The sequence below is a fragment of the Mercenaria mercenaria genome, chromosome 2, assembly GCF_021730395.1.
Source record: "Mercenaria mercenaria strain notata chromosome 2, MADL_Memer_1, whole genome shotgun sequence".
NCBI lineage: Eukaryota > Metazoa > Mollusca > Bivalvia > Venerida > Veneridae > Mercenaria > Mercenaria mercenaria.
In genome coordinates, this window is record NC_069362.1 from 83,635,787 (window position 1) to 83,657,490 (window position 21,704).

General features: G+C 36.3%; 1 protein-coding gene across 1 annotated transcript in view; it reads right to left on the minus strand.

Annotated features, from left to right (window-relative positions):
- Positions 1 to 21,704, minus strand: part of LOC123564424 (G patch domain-containing protein 11-like) — a 52,386-nt gene that overhangs the window by 27,618 nt on the left and 3,064 nt on the right. The window contains exons 2-4 of the mRNA XM_053526956.1: positions 18,348 to 18,571; positions 10,884 to 11,137; positions 8,846 to 9,055 (exon numbers count right to left, since the gene is read on the minus strand). Of these exons, the coding sequence (XP_053382931.1) occupies positions 8,846 to 9,055; positions 10,884 to 11,137; positions 18,348 to 18,571 (688 nt within the window). The remainder of the gene's footprint in view (positions 1 to 8,845; positions 9,056 to 10,883; positions 11,138 to 18,347; positions 18,572 to 21,704) is intronic.

Sequence of the window (21,704 nt, forward strand, 5' to 3'; positions counted from 1 at the left end):
CAAGGTCAAAATAGCTAATTTTGGCCCTTTCAGGAGCCATAACTCTGGAACCCATTATGGGATCTGGCCGGTTCAATAAAGGAACTGAGATCTTATTGTGACACAAGTTTTATGCAAGTTTGATTAAATTCAAATCATAAATGAAGCTGCTATTGTGCAGACAAGGTGAAAATAGCTAATTCTGGCCCTTTCAGGGGCCATCACTCTGGAACCCATAATGGAGTCTGGCCAGTTCAAAAAAGGAATCGAGATCTTATGGTTATACAAGTTATGTGTGAGGTTGGTTAAAAAAAAGCATAAATGAAGCTGCTATTGTGCAGACAAGGTCAAAATAGCTAATTCTGGCCCTTTCAGAGGCCATAACTCTGGAACCCATCATGGAATCTGGACAGTTTAAGAAAGGAACCAAGATCTTATGGTGATACAAGTTTTGTGCCAGTTTGGTAAAAATCAAATCATAAATAAAGCTGCTATTGTGCAGACAAGGTCAAAATAGCTAATTTTGGACCTTTCAGGGGCCATAAATCTGGAACCCATAATGGGATCTGGCCGGTTCAAGAAAGGAACCGAGATCTTATGGTGATACAAGTTGTGTGCAAGTTTGGTTAAAATAAAATCACAAATGAAACCACTATAGTGCAGACAAGAAATTGTTGACGCACGCACGGACGCACTGAAGACGGACGAAGGGTGATCACAAAAGCTCACCTTGTCACTATATGACAGGTGAGCTAAAAAATATTGTAGGTCAACAAAAGAAGGATCTGCCAAATAAAAACAAGAGCACGGCAATAGACGCAAATGCAGACTAATATACAAAACAAAGTCATATGACCTTTGACCCCTAAGTGTGACCTTGACCTTGAAGTGAGCCATCCAAATGCACTCCGCACATTGTTTCGATGAGGTGAACATCTGTGTCAGGTTTCTTTGAAATCCTTAAAGGGGTTCAACAGTTACAGAGCGGAAGGGAAATTGCTAACCAACAGACATACAGACTGACAGACACCGAGGCGGTAACATAATATGTCCCTTCGGGCGTATAAAAGGGAATCAAGATCTTATGGTAATACAAGTTGTGTGCAAGTTTGGTTAAAATCAAATATTAAATGAAGCTGCTATTATGCCGAAAAGGTCAAAATAGCTAATTTTGGCCCTTTCAAGGGCCGTAACTCTGGAATCCATAATGGGATCTGGCCAGTTCAAGAAAAGAACCAAGACCTTATAGTCACACAAGTTTTATGCAAGCTTGATTAAATTCAAATCATAAATGAAGCTGCTATTGTGCAGACAAGGTCAAAATAGCTAATTCTGGCCCTATCAAGGGCCATAACTCTGGAACCCGTAATGGAATCTATCCATTTCAAGAATGGAACCAACATCTTGGTTCGATACAAGTTGTGTGCAAGTTTGGTTAAAATCAATTCATAAATGAAGCTGCTATTGTGCAGACAAGGTCAAAAAAGCTAATTTTGGCCCTTTCAGGGGCCATAACTCTGGAACCCATTATGGGATCTGGTCAGTCCAAGAAAGGAACTGAGATCTTATGGTGACACAAATTTTGTGCAAGTTTGATTAAAATCAAATCATAAATGAAGCTGCTATGGTGCAGAAAAGGTCAAACAAGAGGGCCATGATGGCCCTATATCGCTCACCTGTTATCATTGCACTTGAGGACAAGAAGGTCCTCAGAAAAAATATCTAAGTCCAAAGGACAGGAACAACAAAGGAAAGAAACTTAACCAAAAAGAAAAACAAAATTCTTACAAGGTACAGATATGTCAAAATACACCTAAAAATTGGAGGTACCATCCATGTTGTACCACAGAAAAGTGGTCTCGGTTTTTCCCTACGGCCAATAATAAAAAAGTTACTAAAAATAGGCTATTTATAGTAACGTAAAAGGGAAGTAATTCAAAAGAAAATTATTGTAAGTTAACAAAAGAAGGATCTGCCAAATAAATCTGTTAACATAAATGAAATTTCAGATCAGTATCTTCATTAGTTACGGAGATATACCCATTTTAATTTCAAAAATAAAGGGAGGTAATTTGACACAAAATCAGTCAATAGTTATCTACCCTGATTGGCTCGGTCCAACTAATGACAATAATGAAATTTCAAATAAGTCCTGTAAGTACTTACTGATATAAATCCATTTTTATTCCAATCAGGGGAGGTAATCAGATATAAAATAACTCTGGAAACTACGAAAGGATCTGATTTGTCGTGGAATTCAAGATTTATTGTTGTTGAAGATATTTTGGAAGTTTGTATCAAATAAAACCATAAATGAAGTCTCTATATGGCTGCAAAAGCCAAAATAGCCAATTTTGGACATTTAAGGGGCCATAACTCTGGAACCCATGGCGGAATCTGTCCAGTTTAAGAAAGGAACCAAGATCTTGTGGTGATACAAATTGTGTGCAAGTTTGGTTAAAATCAAATCATAAATAAAGTTGCTATTGTGCAGACAAGGTCAAAATAGCTAATTTTGGCCCTTTCAGGGGCCATAACTCTGGAACCCATTAGGGGATCTGGCCGGTTCAACAAAGGAACGGAGATCTTATGGCAACACAAGTTTTGTGCAAGTTTGATTAAATTCAAATCATAAATGATTTTATTTTATTTATTTTGTTGGGTTTAACGTCGCACCGACACAATTTTAGGTCATACGGCGACTTTCCAGCTTTAATGGTGGAGGAAGACCCCAGGTGCCCCTCCGTGCACTATTTCATCACGAGCGGGCACCTGGGTAGAACCACCGACCTTCCGTAAGCCACAAATCATAAATGAAGCTGCTATTGTGCAGACAACGGCAAAATAGCTAATTCTGGTCCTTTCAGGGGCCATAACTCTGGAACCCATAATGGAATCTGGCCAGTTCAAGAAAGGAACCAAGATCTTATGGTGACACAAGTTGTGTGCAAGTTTGGTAAAAATCAAATCATAAATGAAACTGCTATTGTGCAGACAAGGTCAAAATAGCTAATTTTGGCCCTTCAGGGGCCATATCTCTGGAACCCATTATTGGATCTGGCCGGTTCAAGAAAGGAACCAAGATCTTATGGTGATACAAGTTGTGTGCAAGTTTGGTTAAAATAAAATCATAAATGAAACTACTATCGTACAGACAAGAAATTGTTGACGCACAAAAATAGCAAATTCTGGCCCTTTAAGGGGCAATAACTCTAGAACCCATGATGGGATCCGGCCAGTTTTCGAAAGGAACTGAGATATCATGCCAATACAAGTTTTGTACAAGTTTGATCAAAATTGCTTACAAAATGTGGTCTCTATCTTGACAGGTGAGCTAAAAAAAACAAAAACAAAACTCAACCAAACGAAATGAAATACGTTTTACACCACCACACATCCTACCCAGACTGAGGTCCACCTCTCCCACATAAAATGATAACAACAATTTAGAATTTTAGTCATTGTTGTAGAAGAGCAGAAAGAAGTTTAATTGTATCATTTAAAATTTAGATTTTTTTTTCAAATATTCGCAAAAGTATCAACAAATCAGATATAAAATGACATAAGATATCTTTTCATATTTTATTCATTTATCTTCATGAGAAATACAAGAGGGCCATGATCGCTCACCTGTTATCATTGCACTTGAGGACAAGAAGGTCCTCAGAAAAAATATGTAAGTCCAAAAGACAGGAACAACAATGGGAAGAAATTTAACCAAAAAGAAAAAAAATCTTACAAGGTATAGATATGTTAAAATACACCTAAAAATTGGAGGTACCATCCATGTTGTACCACAGAAAACTGGTCTCTTGTTTTCCCTACGGCCAATAATAAAAAAGTTACTAAAAATAAAGTATTTATAGTAATGTAAAAAGGAAGTAATTAGAAAAAAAATATTGTAAGTGGACAAAAGAAGGATCTGCCAAATAAATCTGTTGACATAAATGAAATTTCAGATCAGTATCTTCAGTAGTTATGGAGATATAACAATTTTAATTTGAAATAATGGGAGGTAATTTGACAAAAAATCAGTCCATAGTTATCTACCCTGGTTGTCTCAGTCCAACTAATAACAATAATGAAATTTCAAATAAGTTCTGTAAGTACTTACTGATATAAATCCATTTTTATTCCAATCAGGGGAGGTAATCTGATATAAAACAACTCTGGAACCTATGATTGGATCTGATTTGTCATGGAACCCAAGATTTATTGATGTTGAAGATATTTTGGAAGTTTGTATCAAATAAAACCATAAATGAAGTCCCTATATGGCTGCAAAAGCCAAAATAGCCAATTTTGGACATTTAAGGGGCCATAACTCTGGAACCCTTGATGGAATCTGGCCAGTTGAAGAAAGGAAGCAAGATCTTGTGGTGATACAAGTTGTGTGCAAGTTTGGTTAAAATCAAATCATAAAAGAAGCTGCTATTGTGCAGACAAGGTCAAAATAGCTAATTTTGGCCCTTTCAGGGGCCATAGCTCTGGAACCCATTAAGGGATCTGGCCGGTTCAAAAAAGGAACCGAGATCTTATGGTGACACAAGTTTTGTGCAAGTCTGATTAAATTCAAATCATAAATGAAGCTGCTATTGTGCAGACAAGGTCAAAATAGCTAATTCTGGCCCTTTCAGGGGCCATCACTCTGGAACCCATAAGGGAATCTTGCCAGTTCAAGAAAGGAACCGAGATCTTATGGTGATACAAGTTGTGTGCAAGTTTGGTTAAAGTAAAATCATAAATGAAGCTGCTGTTGTGCAGACAAGGTCAAAATAGCTAATTCTGGCCCTTTCAAGGGCCATAACTCTGGAACCCATAACGGAATCTGGCCAGTTCAAGAAAAGAACCAAGATCTCATGGTGATACAAGTTGTGTGCCAGTTTGGTAAATATCAAACCATAAATAAAGCTGCTATTGTGTAGACAAGGTCAAAATAGCTAATTTTGGCCCTTTCAGGGGCCATAACTCTGGGACCCATAGTGGGATCTGGCCAGTTCAAGAAAGGAACTGTGATCTTATGGTGATACAAGTTGTATGCAAGTTTGGTTAAAATAAAATCATAAATGAAACCACTATCGTGCAGACAAATTTTTGACGGACGGACGGACGGACGGACGGACGCACACACGCACGGACGGATCACAAAAGCTCACCTTGTCACTATGTGACAGGTGAGCTAATAAAATAATTAGTTATGGTTTCGATGGAGGACTTGAGAAACAAAAATCAAACAACACCAAATCATAGAAAGAAAGAGTTGTTTGACATGAAAATTGAACAGCATGTAAAACATGTATATTACTTTACGAAACAAGTGTCAGTATACTGATATAAACATTGAATTCCGGAAAAGGGCTGCCTAAAGGGGCTCCACTTCCGGACAGTTAAACGCCTTTAAAAACTCACCATTTTCAAAGAACTGTTACACATGTTTGTTTTGATGCATTTGCAATAGCGTGCGAGTGGTGAAATTTCACGTAACAAGGTGGAACATAGTTTTCAGCAATTGTTTATCTTTTTTTTCTTTACAAATGGCATTCATTTTCAAAGGGAGACAACTTTTTCTCAAAGATTACTTAAAATAATCGGAAAAAGTTGTTTCCCTTTGAAAATGAATGCCATTTGTACTTAAAATAATCGGGAACAGTTGTCTCCCTTTGAAAATGAATGCCATTTGTAAAGAAATAAAGATAAACAATTGCTGAAAACTGTGTTCCACCTTGTTATTCGAAATTTCACCACTCGCACGCTATTGCAAATGCATCAAAACGAACATGTGTAACAGTTCTTTGAAAATGGTGAGTTTTTAAAGGCGTTTAACTGTCCGGAAGTGGAGCCCTTTTAGGCAGCCCTTTTCCGGAATTCAATGTTTATATCAGTATACTGACACTTGTTTCGTAAAGTAATATACATGTTTTACATGCTGTTCAATTTTCATGTCAAACAACTCTTTCTTTCTATGATTTGGTGTTGTTTGATTTTTGTTTCTCAATGCCTCCATCGAAACCTTATAAGTAGCACTGGAATAAAAAAAAAAAATGTTGCCTACCTACCTATACCCAACTTCACAGAGTAGGCTCGGGAGACAGCAAAGACTTTTTTAAATGTGGCCTGACAGACACGTGTAATTCTGACCAGTACTTTAACAAAAGACATTTAAGTTAAACTGATGACTCAGGTTGATGGAAGACAAAGGACAGATGCCAGACCATCCACCTATACTAATAGCTAATCTTGAAGAAAGTTCACTAGACCAAAAATCACGAGGTCATAAGGCCTCATATTGCTCACCTGACTTACTTCTTCAAACCTAGCTTTCAGAAAGAGAACCATTCCAAAAGTTATAATATCTGGGGTAGAAACAAGAGCTGTCAAAGGAAAGCAATGCTTAACCATTCAACAACCTTGTCACTAAAAAAGTTACCTGAATGAACATCGAGTTGAAAATTGGGTATGATTTTGTAAACACACATAACATATACATGTATATATATATGTAAAAATCTGTGCTGGATCAATTAATTCATAAAGAAAAAGTAAACAACATTACACGAGTTACTTGATATTGGCCTACCAGTTTCGCAAATAACACAATATGGCATCATAAAATGTGTAATTGCTAAGCAAAGTTATTTTAGCATACACATTATAAATATTGTGACATCATCAATTCTGAGTAATTAAGTTTCGGTTTAAAAATGTCAATGAATAATAATATCTGGCATGTGTTTACGAATCGGATAGAAATATCCATCCCGAGGGTAACTGCGCATTGGGAGGTAATGAGGCTTGCCGAATTACCGCCCATGTGCAAGTGACTGAGGGACGGATATTTCTATCAGATTCGTAAACACGACTGATATTTATTCTTGCATATCGTATACATGTTAGCATTTTATTCTGGCAGATTATTTTTCTTGCATACCGTATTTTACAAATAATACTTCCTTTGTAGCACTCTTTCTTGTAGTAGAGCGTGGGAAATTATGGTACCTGCTTTTTTTCGTATTTTTAGTAATTTTTTACATTAACAATATATTATCAGTGCATGAACCACTAGTTGTCATTAACAGCACGAGAGTCATCTGGCATGGGGGGTGCCAGATGGGTTTTGCCAGCATGGGTAAAATCAGCGGAAACACCAGTCCGGTGTGCAAGAAACAGCGTTCTTTAGATAATCTAGCTAAAAATTTATTACTATGAAATTTGTAAAAAGGAAATATTGAAAATTTTGAGCATATATCTAATTGTGTACTTAAAGGCAATTGTCTTGTAGATGGGTCTCTAATCTGTTGGTCATGTACTGTCCTATTTCTGAGATTATCTTTTGTTTGACCAATATAATATTCAATACACCCATTACAAGCCAGTACATTTAGTACATTCTGAACAGTCCAGTTCATACTTTCTTTTACATGAAATATTTCATTATTTCTTCTTTCAGTTTATGAGATATGAACCACACAAATTTGAATGGATGGACAGATGGATGGACAATGGCAACTTAAAGTGCTCCCCAAAAAAATTGTGGGGGCACAAAAACCAAGGACCAATCACTCAAGAGTTTGACTGAAATTGGCTTGGTGGTTTTAAGGAGATGTTCTTTAAAGCAACTGCCGACAAGACAACAAACAGATAGGCACAGGACAAACTAGAGCTATCACTAAAGGTGATGAATGTACCCCCAGCATGCACTGACACAGTACATTGCAATTTGACGCACACAAGACTGCATAATTATGTGGACTGTATGTATATAAACTGTATGTATACAGTATAGTAACAAAAAACAAAGTCCCATAACTATGCAGAATATTTATCTAAAAGAATGTAACACGCACCATGCACAACTAGGGTTGGTACTGATCACTTGTGTGAAGTTTCATTAAATTGTGTGCAAGGGTTTGGTAGATTAGGCACGCACAAGACTGCATATGCAGACTGTATGTACATAGTATGTTAACAAGAAACAAAGTCCCATAACTCTGCAATTTTTGTCGCTGAAAGAACCTAACATGCCCCATGCACAACTACTGTTGTTACTGATCACATGTGTGAAGTTTCATTAAATTGTGTCAAGAGGATGAGGAGAGAAGGTGCGCACAAGATTGTGTCTATGTATATAGTATAGTAACAAAAAAAACAAAGTCCCATAACTCTGCAATTTTTTTTTCTGAAAGAACCTAACATGCCCCATGCACAACTACTGTTGTTACTGATCACATGTGTGAAGTTTCATTAAATTGTGTGCAAGGGGATGAGGAGAGATGGTGCACACAAGATTGTGTCTATGTATATAGTATAGTAACAAAAAAAAAACAAAGTCCCATAACTCTGCAATTTTTTTTTCTAAAAGAACCTAACATGCCCCATGCACAACTACTGTTGGTACTGATCACTTGTGTGAAGTTTCATTAAATTGTGTCAAGGGGATGAGGAGAGATGGTGCGCACAAGATTGTGTCTATGTATATAGTATAGTAACAAAAAAACAAAGTCCCATAACTCTGCAATTTTTTTTTCTAAAAGAACCTAATATGCCCCATGCACAACTACTGTTGGTACTGATCACTTGTGTGAAGTTTCATTAAATTCTGTCAAGGGGATAAGGAGAGATGGTACGCACAAGATTGCGTCTACAGACAGACGGACAGACAGACAGACAGACAACCTGAAACCAGTATACCCCCCCTTACAACTTTGTTGTCGGGGGGTACAACAACAATCTGAAAAGCTCACACTAAGTACTTCCTGATCAAGTGAGTGAAAAACTGAACCAAATTGCATTGCAGATGATGATGAAAAGGTAAGGTCAATAGCTCTTCTTTTTTCTTTAAATAGTCCAGCTAAAAATAAGTACATACACTAAAGGTTGCTGTTGGCATTCCACCAGTCTCTGCTAGATCATCAGTATCATCATCATCCGAGACATCATCCTGTACGTACCCACTGTAACCTGGTTGCAGACGGTCAAGTCTCTCATCTGACTCGACCCCATAGTCATCATCTTCCTCTGCTTGTTTAGGCAACAATGCTTCTGGCCAGAAAAATGGCTCATGTGGTTCTGTTATACCCTGAAAAGATGTTAGACAAGAGGACCATGATGGTCCTGAATCGCTCACCTATCCCCACATGACCCAGTGTTGAACTGAGTATGACGTCGTTATTTCTATTATTTGACAAAGTGACCTAGTTTTTGAGCACATGTGACCCTGATATCATCAAGATAAAAAATTCTGACCAATTTTCATGAAGATCCATTGAAAAATATGACCTCTAGAGAGGTCACAAGGTTTTTCTATTATTTGACCTAATGACCTAGTTTTTGAAGGCATGTGACCCACTTTTAAACTTGACCTAGATATCATCAAGGTGAACATTCTCACCAATTTTCATGAAGATCTCGTGAAAAATATGGCCTCTAGAGAGGTCACAAGGTTTTTCTATTTTTCGACCTACTGACCTAGTTTTTGACCACACATGACCCAGTTAGGAAACTGACCTAGATATCATCAAGCTGAACATTCTCATTAATTTTCATGAAGATCCATTGAGAAATATGGCCTCTAGAGACATCACAAGGTTTTTCTATTTTTAGACCTACTGACCTAGTTTTTGACTGCACGTGACCCACTTTCGAATTTGACCTAGATATCATCAAATTGAACATTCTGACCAATTTTCATGAAGATCTCTTGAAAAATATGGCCTCTAGAGAGATCACAAGGTTTTTCTATTTTTAGATCTACTGACCTAGCTATTGACCCCACGTGACCCAGTTTCGAACCTGACCTAGATATCATCAAGGTGAACATTCTGACCAATTTTCATAAAGATCCCATGAAAAATATGGCCTCTAGTGAGGTCACAAAGTTTTTCTATTTTCAGACCTACTGACCTAGTTTTTGACCGCACGTGACCCATTTTCGAACTTGACCTAGATATCATCAAGGTGGACATTCTGACCAATTTTCATGAAGATCCATTGAGAAATATGGCCTCTAGAGAGGTCACAAGGTTTTTCTATTTTTAGACCTACTGACCTAGTTTTTGACCCCACGTGACCCAGTTTCGAACTTGACCTAGATATCAGCAAGGTGAACATTCTGACTAATTTTCATGAAGATCTTGTGAAATATATGGCCTCTAGAGAGGTCACAAGGTTTTTCTATTTTTAGACCTACTGACCTAGATTTTGACCCCACGTGACCCAGTTTCGAACTTGACCTAGATATCATCGAGGTGAACAATCTGACCAATTTTCATGAAGATCTTGTGAAATATATGGCCTCTAGAGAGGTCACAAGGTTTTTCTATTTTTAGACCTACTGACCTAGTTTTTGACCGCACGTGACCCAGTTTCAAACTTGACCTAGATATCATCAAGGTGGACATTCTGACCAATTTTCATGAAGATCTTGTGAAAAATATGGCCTCTAGAGAGGTCACAAGGTTTTTCTATTTTTAGACCTACTGACCTAGTTTTTGACCGCACGTGACCCAGTTTCGAACTTGACCTAGAAATCATCAAGGTGAACATTCTGACCAACTTTCATAAAGATCCCATGAAAAATGTGACCTCTAGAGTGGTCACAAGCAAAAGTTTACGGACGCACGGACGGACGCACGGACGGACGACGGACGCTGCGTGATCACAAAAGCTCACCTTGTCACTTTGTGACAGGTGAGCTAAAAAAAATAACAAATATCCTGCCTAAAAATGTCAGTACATTTGATATTTTGTGATCAAAGCTTGAACTAACATTTTCCTGATGTCCTATGTAACAGAAACCTTACTGCTGAGATATGCTTTATACGAGATGTATGGTTAATGTTAATGATTCACATATTTATACTCATTGTTTCAAAGGGGAATCACTCCATGACTATTTGTATCCTTACCAACTGTGAATCAAGCTGTTCGCAAACTTTCTGACTTTTATACAAGTCTTTATCAACATTTCTATTCCTCATTTTTTCATTCATTCGTTTCATGAAGGTTTGTTTATGTTCAACTTCCATCTTTTGTCTCTTTGCACTCCAATATTTGTGCATTTGAACCCTCTCATCTTTCTTTCTCTTCTGTTCGGTCTCACTCCCAAGTCCCCCTCCTACAGTTTTCACTTCAACTGGGATAGGCTCTGTTCTTCCAACACCTTAAAACATCAAAAATGAAAATATACCAAGTTGTTCTAGTATATTCTAAACTGTTTGCTGAAACAGAATGTGAACTATCAAGTGTAACAATGATGATTACCTAGATTAACAAGACCTCTGCCTAACTGGGCATTCTAAATGGGACAGGCCAGTAAATAAGACCAGTGTAAGTGCTCTTAGGCCCTTCCATCTAATAACAGATTACATGATGCAATCTCACAATGTGATGTCTGAAAGCATTTGGCTTAGAAATGTTTTGAGAAACCTGCTTACATGCAAAACATAGACAGAGCTCCAGATAAGCTGCGTATTTACGCAATTAAAATTGCAGAAAACCCAATTAAATTGATACAGTGTGCGTACTGAAACGCAATTAAAATTCCTAATACCCAATTCGTTAAAAATAGCTTGCGTATCGCATTTTGCTTATAACTAGAACGGGTACGAGACTTTAACGCTAGATTTGACTGACTGGTTATACGTTACTGCAGAACAGGTTGCAATTTATCGGAAAAATAACAGGACCATTCAGTCGGCTGATCGGTGTTATTTGGACGCTTTGTAAACAATTTTACGCTGATAAAATGTAAAGAGGTTGCAGGAAAAAACATTGTTGCAGCACAAACAAACAAATTAGTGGGATAATTTGCTGTTCAACAATGACAGTTATCTGTTTGTGACGATGTAGTGTCACCAATACTGGATGACATCTTTTGGGAGAATGCATATTGCGGTGACCACATCGTTCGGGACATTGTGGATGAACTGATCTCAGACTGCATTAAAAGTGAAAAAGAAAACAACAGTATGAAACATTCATTACAATTTTAAATACATTTTTGTATTAAACATTGAAGGACGCCATTAAAATACTTAGTCAGTCCTGTTTAATGATATATACCATGTATACTGTAAGCAAAAAAATACTCAATTGTCAGTGCGAGATTGGTAAAATACCCAATTGGTTTAAGCAAATACCCATTTACTTCTGAAAAGGCTGGGTAATGATATTATTTTTACCCAATTCAAATTTCCAATACCCAATTCAGACAAAAAGTGATGGGTAAATACCCAATTGCACCAAAAGCTTATCTGGAGCTCTGCATAGATCTGAAATTTTACGTTAAAAAGGGAAAAAGGGGCATAATTTTGACAAAATAAAAGTAGAGTTATGAAACTTATCCTGTGGGGGTGGGGGGGGGGGGGGGGTCATTTAATGTTGCAAAAGACATGTGTTTAGTTTGAAAGCATTTGCCCTAGTAGTTGTACAGAAACCTGCTTACATGCAAAACCTTCGTAACCGGACATGGATGCTGACGAAAGGGTGATTACAAAAGCTCTACTACATGAAAAGTTTCAAACAGTCAAGCTCAAAATGTTCCAACTGAAATTTATAAAGAAATAAATGTTATGAGAAGTAACCCTTTTATTCAGTCTCAGAATGCTGAATGCTACTGACCAAGTTTGAAGAACATCTATCAAGCCATGCATGAGAAGTTTCACATTCATGGTCACTGAAAGTCAGTTTTATGATCGGTGTGCAAAACTGTACATGTCACCCAAAGTTCAAGGCTGTATTTTAAAAAACAAGAAAGCAGGTCAGTAAGTCAAGGTCACAGTAAAGTGACCCCTAATTGCTTAGGGTTATCAGGTAATTATAATTAAATAGTCAAGGAAATATGATCTGATAACTTTTGAATTTTTAATATTCCTATATACTTCATATAACAATTGACCCCCAGGGCAGGGCCTCTTTTCACCCAGAGGCAAATTTAGACAATCTTGTTAGGATCCACTAGGAAATGTTTCATATCAAATATCAAGGCCTAGGCCTTGAACATTCAGAAAAGATTTTTATTTTTTCCTACGCAAGTCTATGTAAAACTAAAGACCACCCAGGGCAGGGCCGCTTTTCACCCCAGGGTTATAATTTGAATAATTTTCGTGGAGGACCACAAGGCAATGCTATAAACCAAATATCAAAGGCTTAGGTCATGCGGTTTTAGACAAGAAATTTTTTAATTTTTTTCCCTATACAAGTCTATTTTAAAATTGTGACCCCAGTGGTGGGGCCTCTTTTCATCCCAGGGGCAAAATTTTAAACAATCTTCATAGAGGACCATTGATGATATCACATCCCAAATTCAAGGCTCTACGCCTTGTAGTTTGGACAAGAAGATTTTTAAGTTTTTCCTTTCAGTTGCCAGGGGCAACAAGAGTTCTGCATGGAATTCAATTTTTTTAATAATTTTGAAAGGGGGCCACCCAAAGATCATTCCGATGTTTGGTTGTAATTCTGCAAGTGGTTTTCAAAAAGTTTTTTTTAGAAATGTTGACAGACACATGACACACGACTGACGACGGACATTGAGCGGTCACAAAAGCTCAACATGAGCCTTTGGCTCAGGTGAGCTAAAAAAGCTAATGAGGAACATTGTACAATCACAACAGCTCATCTGTGATCATTCAGCTCAGATGGACTAAGGTAAACATTCCTTTAAAAAAAAAAAATTCAGCATTATAGTTTGAGATGATGTTGCATAATATTAGGCCAGAGTTTTTTTATTTTTCGTTTTACGGGAGCGCCGGTCCTAAATATTGCAAAAGTGGAATAAAATTAAAATTCATTTTCCCGAGTTTTATTTTATTTTTTCCGCCGGTCGGTTGTTTACAGCCCCAAAGAAAACAAGCAAATTCGATGAATTGGTATCCCCCGCCGAAAGGGTTTGTGGTGAGGAATGGCAAAAAGATATATCTGGCAAAAAGTGAAAGGATGTTAATAAGAAGCAAATAATTTCATTAGTCAAAATCAATTTAACAGAAAACAAATGTTTAATTAAAGAGTACATAATAAATGTATGATACTTTGATCCTGACTAAAGAATTTTATTTGAATGGGATATGCTTACTGTAATAAGCTTAGCTTTTATAATTAAATGCAGTTAATTGAAATATGAGCTTGAAGTTTAACTGGAACGAAATATTGTCTTCGAGTGGTTTGGCACCAGGTGTTGCTGTTTAACATGTAATTTGAACTTAAAGGACAGTTTCCTTAAGAGAACACAGGTAAGATATCTGAACATGGTGAGGGCAAGGTTTGTGCAGTCACAACTTAACATGTTGAAGGTTTGAACATTTAAAAAAAAAAAAAGGAATGGAATATTATATATGTATATATACATATATGTATATATTTATTTTTTTAGGGGGGTGGGGGTGCAGGGGAACGGGGAGAGGGAAACAAAATTTCACATGTTGATTATAAATATTGATTGAAATTAAAACATGAAAAAAAAAAAAGGGTAAAAGGGTGAAGTTGGTGGGGGTGGGGGGGGGGGGAGAGGATGCATGATCAGTGGTGGGCATGACTGGGTGGAGAAGTGAGGTGGGGGAATGGTACAACTTGGAAGGTTTGAAAAAAATCTAAAATAAGAAATGAAAAAAATAAATTTTTTTTTTTGGGGGGGGGGGGGGGGGGGGGGGGGGGGGAGAGGGGGAGGGTGTGTGACCAAGGCAAGTGGGTGACCAGGTGTGGGTGCGCAATTCACATGTTTATAATAAATGTTCATATAAAAGAATGAAAGAAACTTAATGAAATTCTGCCAAATGGTAAGTTTGTTATGTACAAATAAATTATGGGATTTTCAGACAATTAAAGAGCATAAATCTGAAGTTACAAAAGAATCCGTACAAAACTGTCTGTGCACAACCACATTATAGTGCTCTAAATTCTGTTAAAGTTTCATAGTTCTAGGTAAATATATCAAAAGTTACGATGCAGAAATTGCCATATCACTAGAAATTTCTAAGGGCCATAACTCTGGTGTTACTTGGGCAATCTGTCTGAAACTTGATGGGCCCCATAACCTCATAGTGGGGAACATGTATATGAAGTTTGTTTGAAAAAAATCTAAAATAAGGAATTTTTTTTTTTTTTTTTTGGGGGGGGGGGGGGGGTGTCAGGGGGAGGTGTGTGATCAAGGTAAGGGGGTGACCAGGTGTGGGTACACAGCTTCACATGTTTACAATAATGTTCATGGAAAAGAATGAAAGAAATTTAATGAAATTCTACCAAATGGTAAGTTCGTTATGTACAAATATGTGGATTTTTATACAATTAAAGGGCAATAACTCTTAATTTACAAAATAAATCCGAATGAAATTGTGTGTACACAACCACATTATGGTGATCTAAATTCTGTTTAAGTTTCATAGTTCTAAGTCAAATATATCAAAAGTTATGATGCAGAAATTGCCATATTTATAGTACCCTATAGTTAATACTAAAACTTCTAAGGGGCCATAACTCTGGTGTTACTTGGGCAATCTGACTGAAATTTGACGGGCCGCAAGAACTCATAGTGGTGAACATGTATATGAAGTTTTTAAATAAATATTCCCAACCTTTTTCCTAGATATGGCTCGGACGGACGGACGGAAAGACGGAAGGACGGACGGACGGAGGGGAAAAGACGGACGGAAGGACGGACGGACGGACGGACAACGCCAAAACTATATCCCTCCGACTTTCGTCGGGGGATAATAAAATTAGTGTATTTTCATCTGGACGTAATTTCACAGGAAGGGAGTTTAACGCGTGCAAAATATCGTGTTTTGCCGTACATTTATCGGCATTAACGGGGTTTGTAAAATTCCACTCGCCTGCTCGCATTGGCGAGTTAAGTCTGAGTAGGACGAGTGGACTCGCTGTGTACTCGGCCGATCGGGCGAAGTGGTTTTTTTACGTCGTTACTTTACCAAAATTCAGAAATTACATCTACAAAACATCAACAAACTTTGAGATGGTTCAGTCGCTACCTGGATTGACTGGAATTTACCCGCGAATCGTAAAGATATCAAAACGTCATGCCGGTAATTTTCCATTCACAAGACGTGTAACCTATCGTAACATCTATTTACATCGACACGTACACAAAAACCGTGCGTAGTGCATTCATTTTTATATATTTTCGCTTCAAGTTTTCAACACCCTTGAGAAATAATACTTTTTGAATTCTATAATGATTTTAATAAGATATCGACAGAAATGTAGGCAAAATTCTATAAAAACGGTCGAATTTTCATATTATCATTTGTAAAAATTCAAAACAGCGCGATCTTAGTTACTTATTTCTTTCTAAAAGTAAATAAATGATGAATACTATGGGCTTAAAATTCAGACTTTTGACCAGAAAGTACAAAAACAGAATAAAAAAATCTTAAATAATGAAAAGCGGCTGCGATTACAATACATGGAGTAAGACGATTTTTGGCAAACAGATTTCTGTTAGTGCGGCAGAATAGGTTACGTGACCTCGTGAACGTAAATAGAAATGCGATTTTAAAATAAAGCAATGTGTGTCACTGCGGTTTTTAATAAGTTTATAATGAATCTTGTGTACATGTATTTTTTGACCAACAATTTAAAAGTTTTTCTTGTCAAACAATAATGTAAATTCCTTGAGGGCAAATAGGTCACAGAGGTAGGATATCCACTACAGTAACTATCGTTCGAGACATTCCCTTTTTATACGGGATATAGCGCATTCGCTTTTGATAACAAATTAAAGAAGAGATTTTTTATTGATTTCTATTTCTCAGCAATTTTAAGAACCGATGCGGTACAATCAGACAGTGATATGTCACATGGCGCGAAAACATGACGTAATGCCTTTACAATCTCGAGCCGCAAAATACCGCTTTGATCTCCGCTTCAGATGTCAAGATACTGACACACTTCTTTTAGCTCTTAGAGGGGGTGTAAATTGATCATGAAAACAAGGTCAACATTACTTAGTTTATCACTGAATAATTACGATAATCTTTAACGTTTTTTTTCTCTCTTTTACAAAGGGTGGTATTGACGATGATTGTGTCCAAATATTTTTAGACACTTTTCAAAATATATATTTTTCGGGAAATAATACTATTGTACATAATACTCCTTTCATAAAAGTGACAGTATTAAAAGTATTAAATTGTCTAAAGATTGTCTTACTCACATTTTGTTTCAATAGATTCAACTTACAAGTTGCCATTAGAAAGGTAATACATATCAAAGGTGCGTTGACATTAAATTTTATTCAAAACATTAGTTGTTTGCAGAACAAATAAATGTTTGTAACAGCAGATTTTTTTACATTTTTATTTCAATGGTGACCCCTCACACTTACACAGGCTTGGGACTGTCTGGCATAAAGCAGCTGGTAGTGTTGGCAAAATCTCAGACAGATGGTCCATTTCTTTTGTAACTTCAATAGATTCATAAATGTATAAAGAATAATAAAGAATACTTTTTATTGGAGACAATATTTTGACAAAAAGTGATGCAACTTCAGTACTTGAACTTAGTGTAGTATAAAAAGGTGCAAATTACAGAAGCAACTTCAGTACTTGAACTAAGTGTATTATAAAAAGGTGCAAATTACCAGAGTTAAATGAGGTAAATTTTCAGATTACTTTTTGCTAGATTATCTTTCGTTTTTCATCACTGAAAAAAAAATCTTGCCTCTGCACTGTGACTGTTATTCAGAGTTATTAAATACTTTATTTTGCTGATAAATCCGGTATATTATGAGCTGGCATAAACTGTAAAGTTAGCTCGTTAAAGATGATATTGGTGAAAGATACAATAAGTAAATATTATGTATAAAAAGCAGAGGTTACACAGCAGAAGATGCAAGCAAACCAAACCATCAAAACTACTACACTACTAAGCCACTTTATACCAGATGTGTTTAGTCTCTACTTGCTGTCACTGAAATTTACTGTGGCTGTTGTAACAGATAAATAATTTTGTTTTTCCACTTAAATTAAGTAAAACAAGCTTTCTGAATTTAAAGACTTGCCAGTGTGAGTTAGTGCCTGAAGCAGTTTATTCACAATCATGCATGAAAATTTTGTTCACTGTTCATCCTGTATAAATCGCTTTTATAGTCTTAAAACATAACAATACATCACAATATTAATTACTGGACACAACCACAAGTAAACAAAACTTGAAACGAAAGTTCATCAAAATAAAAAAAATCTTAAAAAATTCTATTTTATTTTTATTTTTTTCCGAGATGCTCACTTTCAAGCTTTTTATTTTTATTTTTATTCCCTCCTCCCCCTGCTCATTTTTCAAAAATCTCCCGTAAAACGAAAGATAAAAAAACTCTGGCCTTATATACAATTATCACTATCAGCAACATTTTCAACACAAACCTGATTTTCCAATAGCCATTCCTGGTTTATATCCCATCTTCTGCAGCAATGAGAACCCTTTATTTTCACTGGATATACTGGCCCTTAATCCTTCCTCCCTCTTTTCCTTCTCAAGTACAGCCTGTGGTTTTTTCTTGTTTTTCTCATTCGCAACTTTTTCTTTCCTGTGTTGTGCATGCTTTCTGGCAGTGTCTTTGGACAGTAAACCTGGTCTTGTATCTGGTCTAATAAAAACAGAACATTTATTTCATTATAAGAGACCAATCATATATGCCATGGGGAAGTGAATGGTTTAATAATACATCTAATTACACTGCATGTAAACATCTACCGTTTGTTAAAAATATCTTTACCATCATGTTAACCTAGTATACATATGTATATTTATTTACTGGTAAATGATAGATTTGTTTAGTTTAATGTCAGCTTTAAGAATTATTTTAGACATACATGTGCAAATGTGTAGAACCATGGACCTTCCGCAAGCCACCTGTATTACTTCCTAAAAGAATTCTACACCCCAATTATTATCTCAAATCAAACAGGACAAAATATCATAAATTCACAGTAACTTTTGGTAACATTATCGCAAGTTCAGGTTGTTTTGATGTTTGTGCGCTACGTTTGGCACTGTTTGATGTGATTCAAAATGTGAAATGGAACAATTTACTTTATCTGAATCAAATTTAGCACTTTATACAGCCTTCTTACACGGTAAGGTTCCGTCGAGATAATGGAACTTATCGATTATCAAACAAGTGTATAAAATGGCCCTTACAGTTTACCAAAAATAGACTAGTATTAATAACAGGCAGTAAACATTTTTTTTATCCAGTTTTATGAACAGAGAGAGACTTTGATGGTTGGAAGTGTGATCGTTTAGTTTAACCGGGTAGAGATTTTGTAAGCATTTACCAGTCAAAACACGACACAGACTTGTGTATACGTGGAAGCCTTACGGTCCAGGTGTAGTAATTATCCCGTTCAATGGATTTGAAAGCATAATCAATTTTGGTACTAAACTCTGCCTACCTCTGGTATATACAAAGCAGGTATCTATTTGCATGGAGTTGTTACATTTTCTAAGTCCAAAAGGGGCCATAGTTCTTGCAAAAAGCAATGTAGAGTTACAGTACTTGCTGTGCAGAGTCAGCTTTTAATGGTAAATAACTGCTCCAAGTTTTAAAGCAATAGCTTTGATTGTTAAGGTTAAAAGTTGACCTAAACGCAAAACTTAACCATGAAATCTGATATTTTCTCAGTCCAAAAGGGGCCATAATTCTTGCAAAAAGCAATGTAGAGTTATGGTACTTGCTACATGCAGAGTCAGCTTTTAATGGTGAATGACTGCTCCAAGTTTTAAAGCAAAAGCTTTGACTGTTGAGGAGAAAAGTTGACCTAAACACAAAACTTTACCAAGAAATCTGATATTTTCTAAGTCCAAAAGGGGCCATAATTCTTGCAAAAAGCAGGATAGAGTTTTGTTTCTTGCTGTACAGAGTCAGCTTTTGATGGTAACAAGTGTTGCAAGTTCTAAAGCAATAGCTTTGATAGTTTAGGAGAAAAGATCTCTGACCTAAACATAAAACTTAACCAAGAAAACCTGATTTTCTAAGTCCAAAAGGGGCCATAATTCTTGCAAAAAGCAATGTAGAGTTACGGTACTTGCTGTGCAAAGTCAGCTTTTAATGGCCAATAAGTGCTTCAAGTTTTAAAGCAATAGCTTTGACTGTTAAGGAGAAAAGTTGACCTAAACACAGAACTTAACAAAGAAATTTGATGTTTTCTAAGTCTGTGAATAAACTCAATAATGGAAGTAGGGACACGGCTGCAGTGTCTGTAATATACTATTCACAGCTGTGTATATAGCCTCGGCCTGAAAATGCGTTAAAACCTATTCTCTATCACCACATATGGTCATTTTGGTTTAAAATGCTGAAATATATTGACTTACAGTTGACAGGGATAGAGGTGGGGGGCCCGGAATGTTGACCTCTGTTGCATCTTTTGACAGGAATAAAATGGTGATGGTGGCCTTTGTTACATATTTCGGTCTAAAATCCGAGTACCCAGATATTATTAATCTGGACATAGGAGGTGATGGAGGCATATAAAAACCACATTATATTTATAGTTCAATATTTGGGGTAGGTATCGAAGAGGGTCCATGATTTTTTTTAATACAAGTGTGAAATGGTGGGTTCTGGTGCATTTCTGAGTCAAAACTTTGGTAAGTGTAGGTCACTTCTCAGGCCCCTAGGGACAGGGAATCGGCACTGGCCTCCCCCCTCCCCCCACCCCCCTGGATCCAGGTCTGTGTAGATGAGGGTGACTTTAACCAGCTGTGGAACTTCTTAAGCTTAATTTTTTATTTCTGTTTAGTGAAAATTGAAAGGCTTCACTTTAAGCACAAGTTGAAGTATTTGCATGCATGTCAAATTGTATGTGATTTAGTTAATACAAAGTACATTTCGATGGTACCTAAAAAATTCAAATTCATCTTTACATATTTTTTTTCATAGCGAAATGATAGCTAAGTGCAACAATTTATTAAATATATTTATGATTTTCCTCCTCTCCATGTAAAAATAGAAATATCAATATTTAAAAAATGACTTTCTCAAAATATCTGAAGCAAAATGGACAACTCTTGTATTGACTGTTTTTCAATGATTTTAGGATTTCCCAAATTATAGTCTATATCAAAAGTCTCCACAGCTAAATAAATTCAATAGAGTATAGTGTAAGTTCAGTCTACTTTCAACACTGAAAGAACCTATACTGAACTTCCTTTTGTCTTTTAATAAAGTAAAAATCCAAGACTAGCCAAGAGTCAAAAACTCATGAAAAAAATCTGAGTGAAAGAGAATGACATGCTCTTTATTATAAGCTTACCAAAACCATACCAAAAATTTGCATGAAAGAAGTTATTAAAGATTTTATAATGTAAACAAACCCCTACACCATTTAACCATTAATATTTTCCACTCAGGAATGCACTCAATTCAGGTGATAATTATTGATATTTATAATTGTAAATGAGAGGCCCCAACAAAAAAAACTTTCAAGTTGTGTAAACAGTTTAAGCTGAAAATTAATGTTGATATCTGAAGTTACCCTCTTACTTTGTTTACAACAACAAATAAAACACCTTATACATGTAGTTTGTTTAAGGTAGTTGACCTGTAACGAAAATCATCAAATTAAGTAATCTCCATATGCTTTTTCAGCATTTATTCGTTTTTCATGGAAAGCAATGATCCTGAGAGTTCCATCCAGAGAATGTTGTATTGTTTAAAATACATTGCAGAGAGTCATTACATATCAGCTACTTTAAAATGTTGTAATTACAACCAC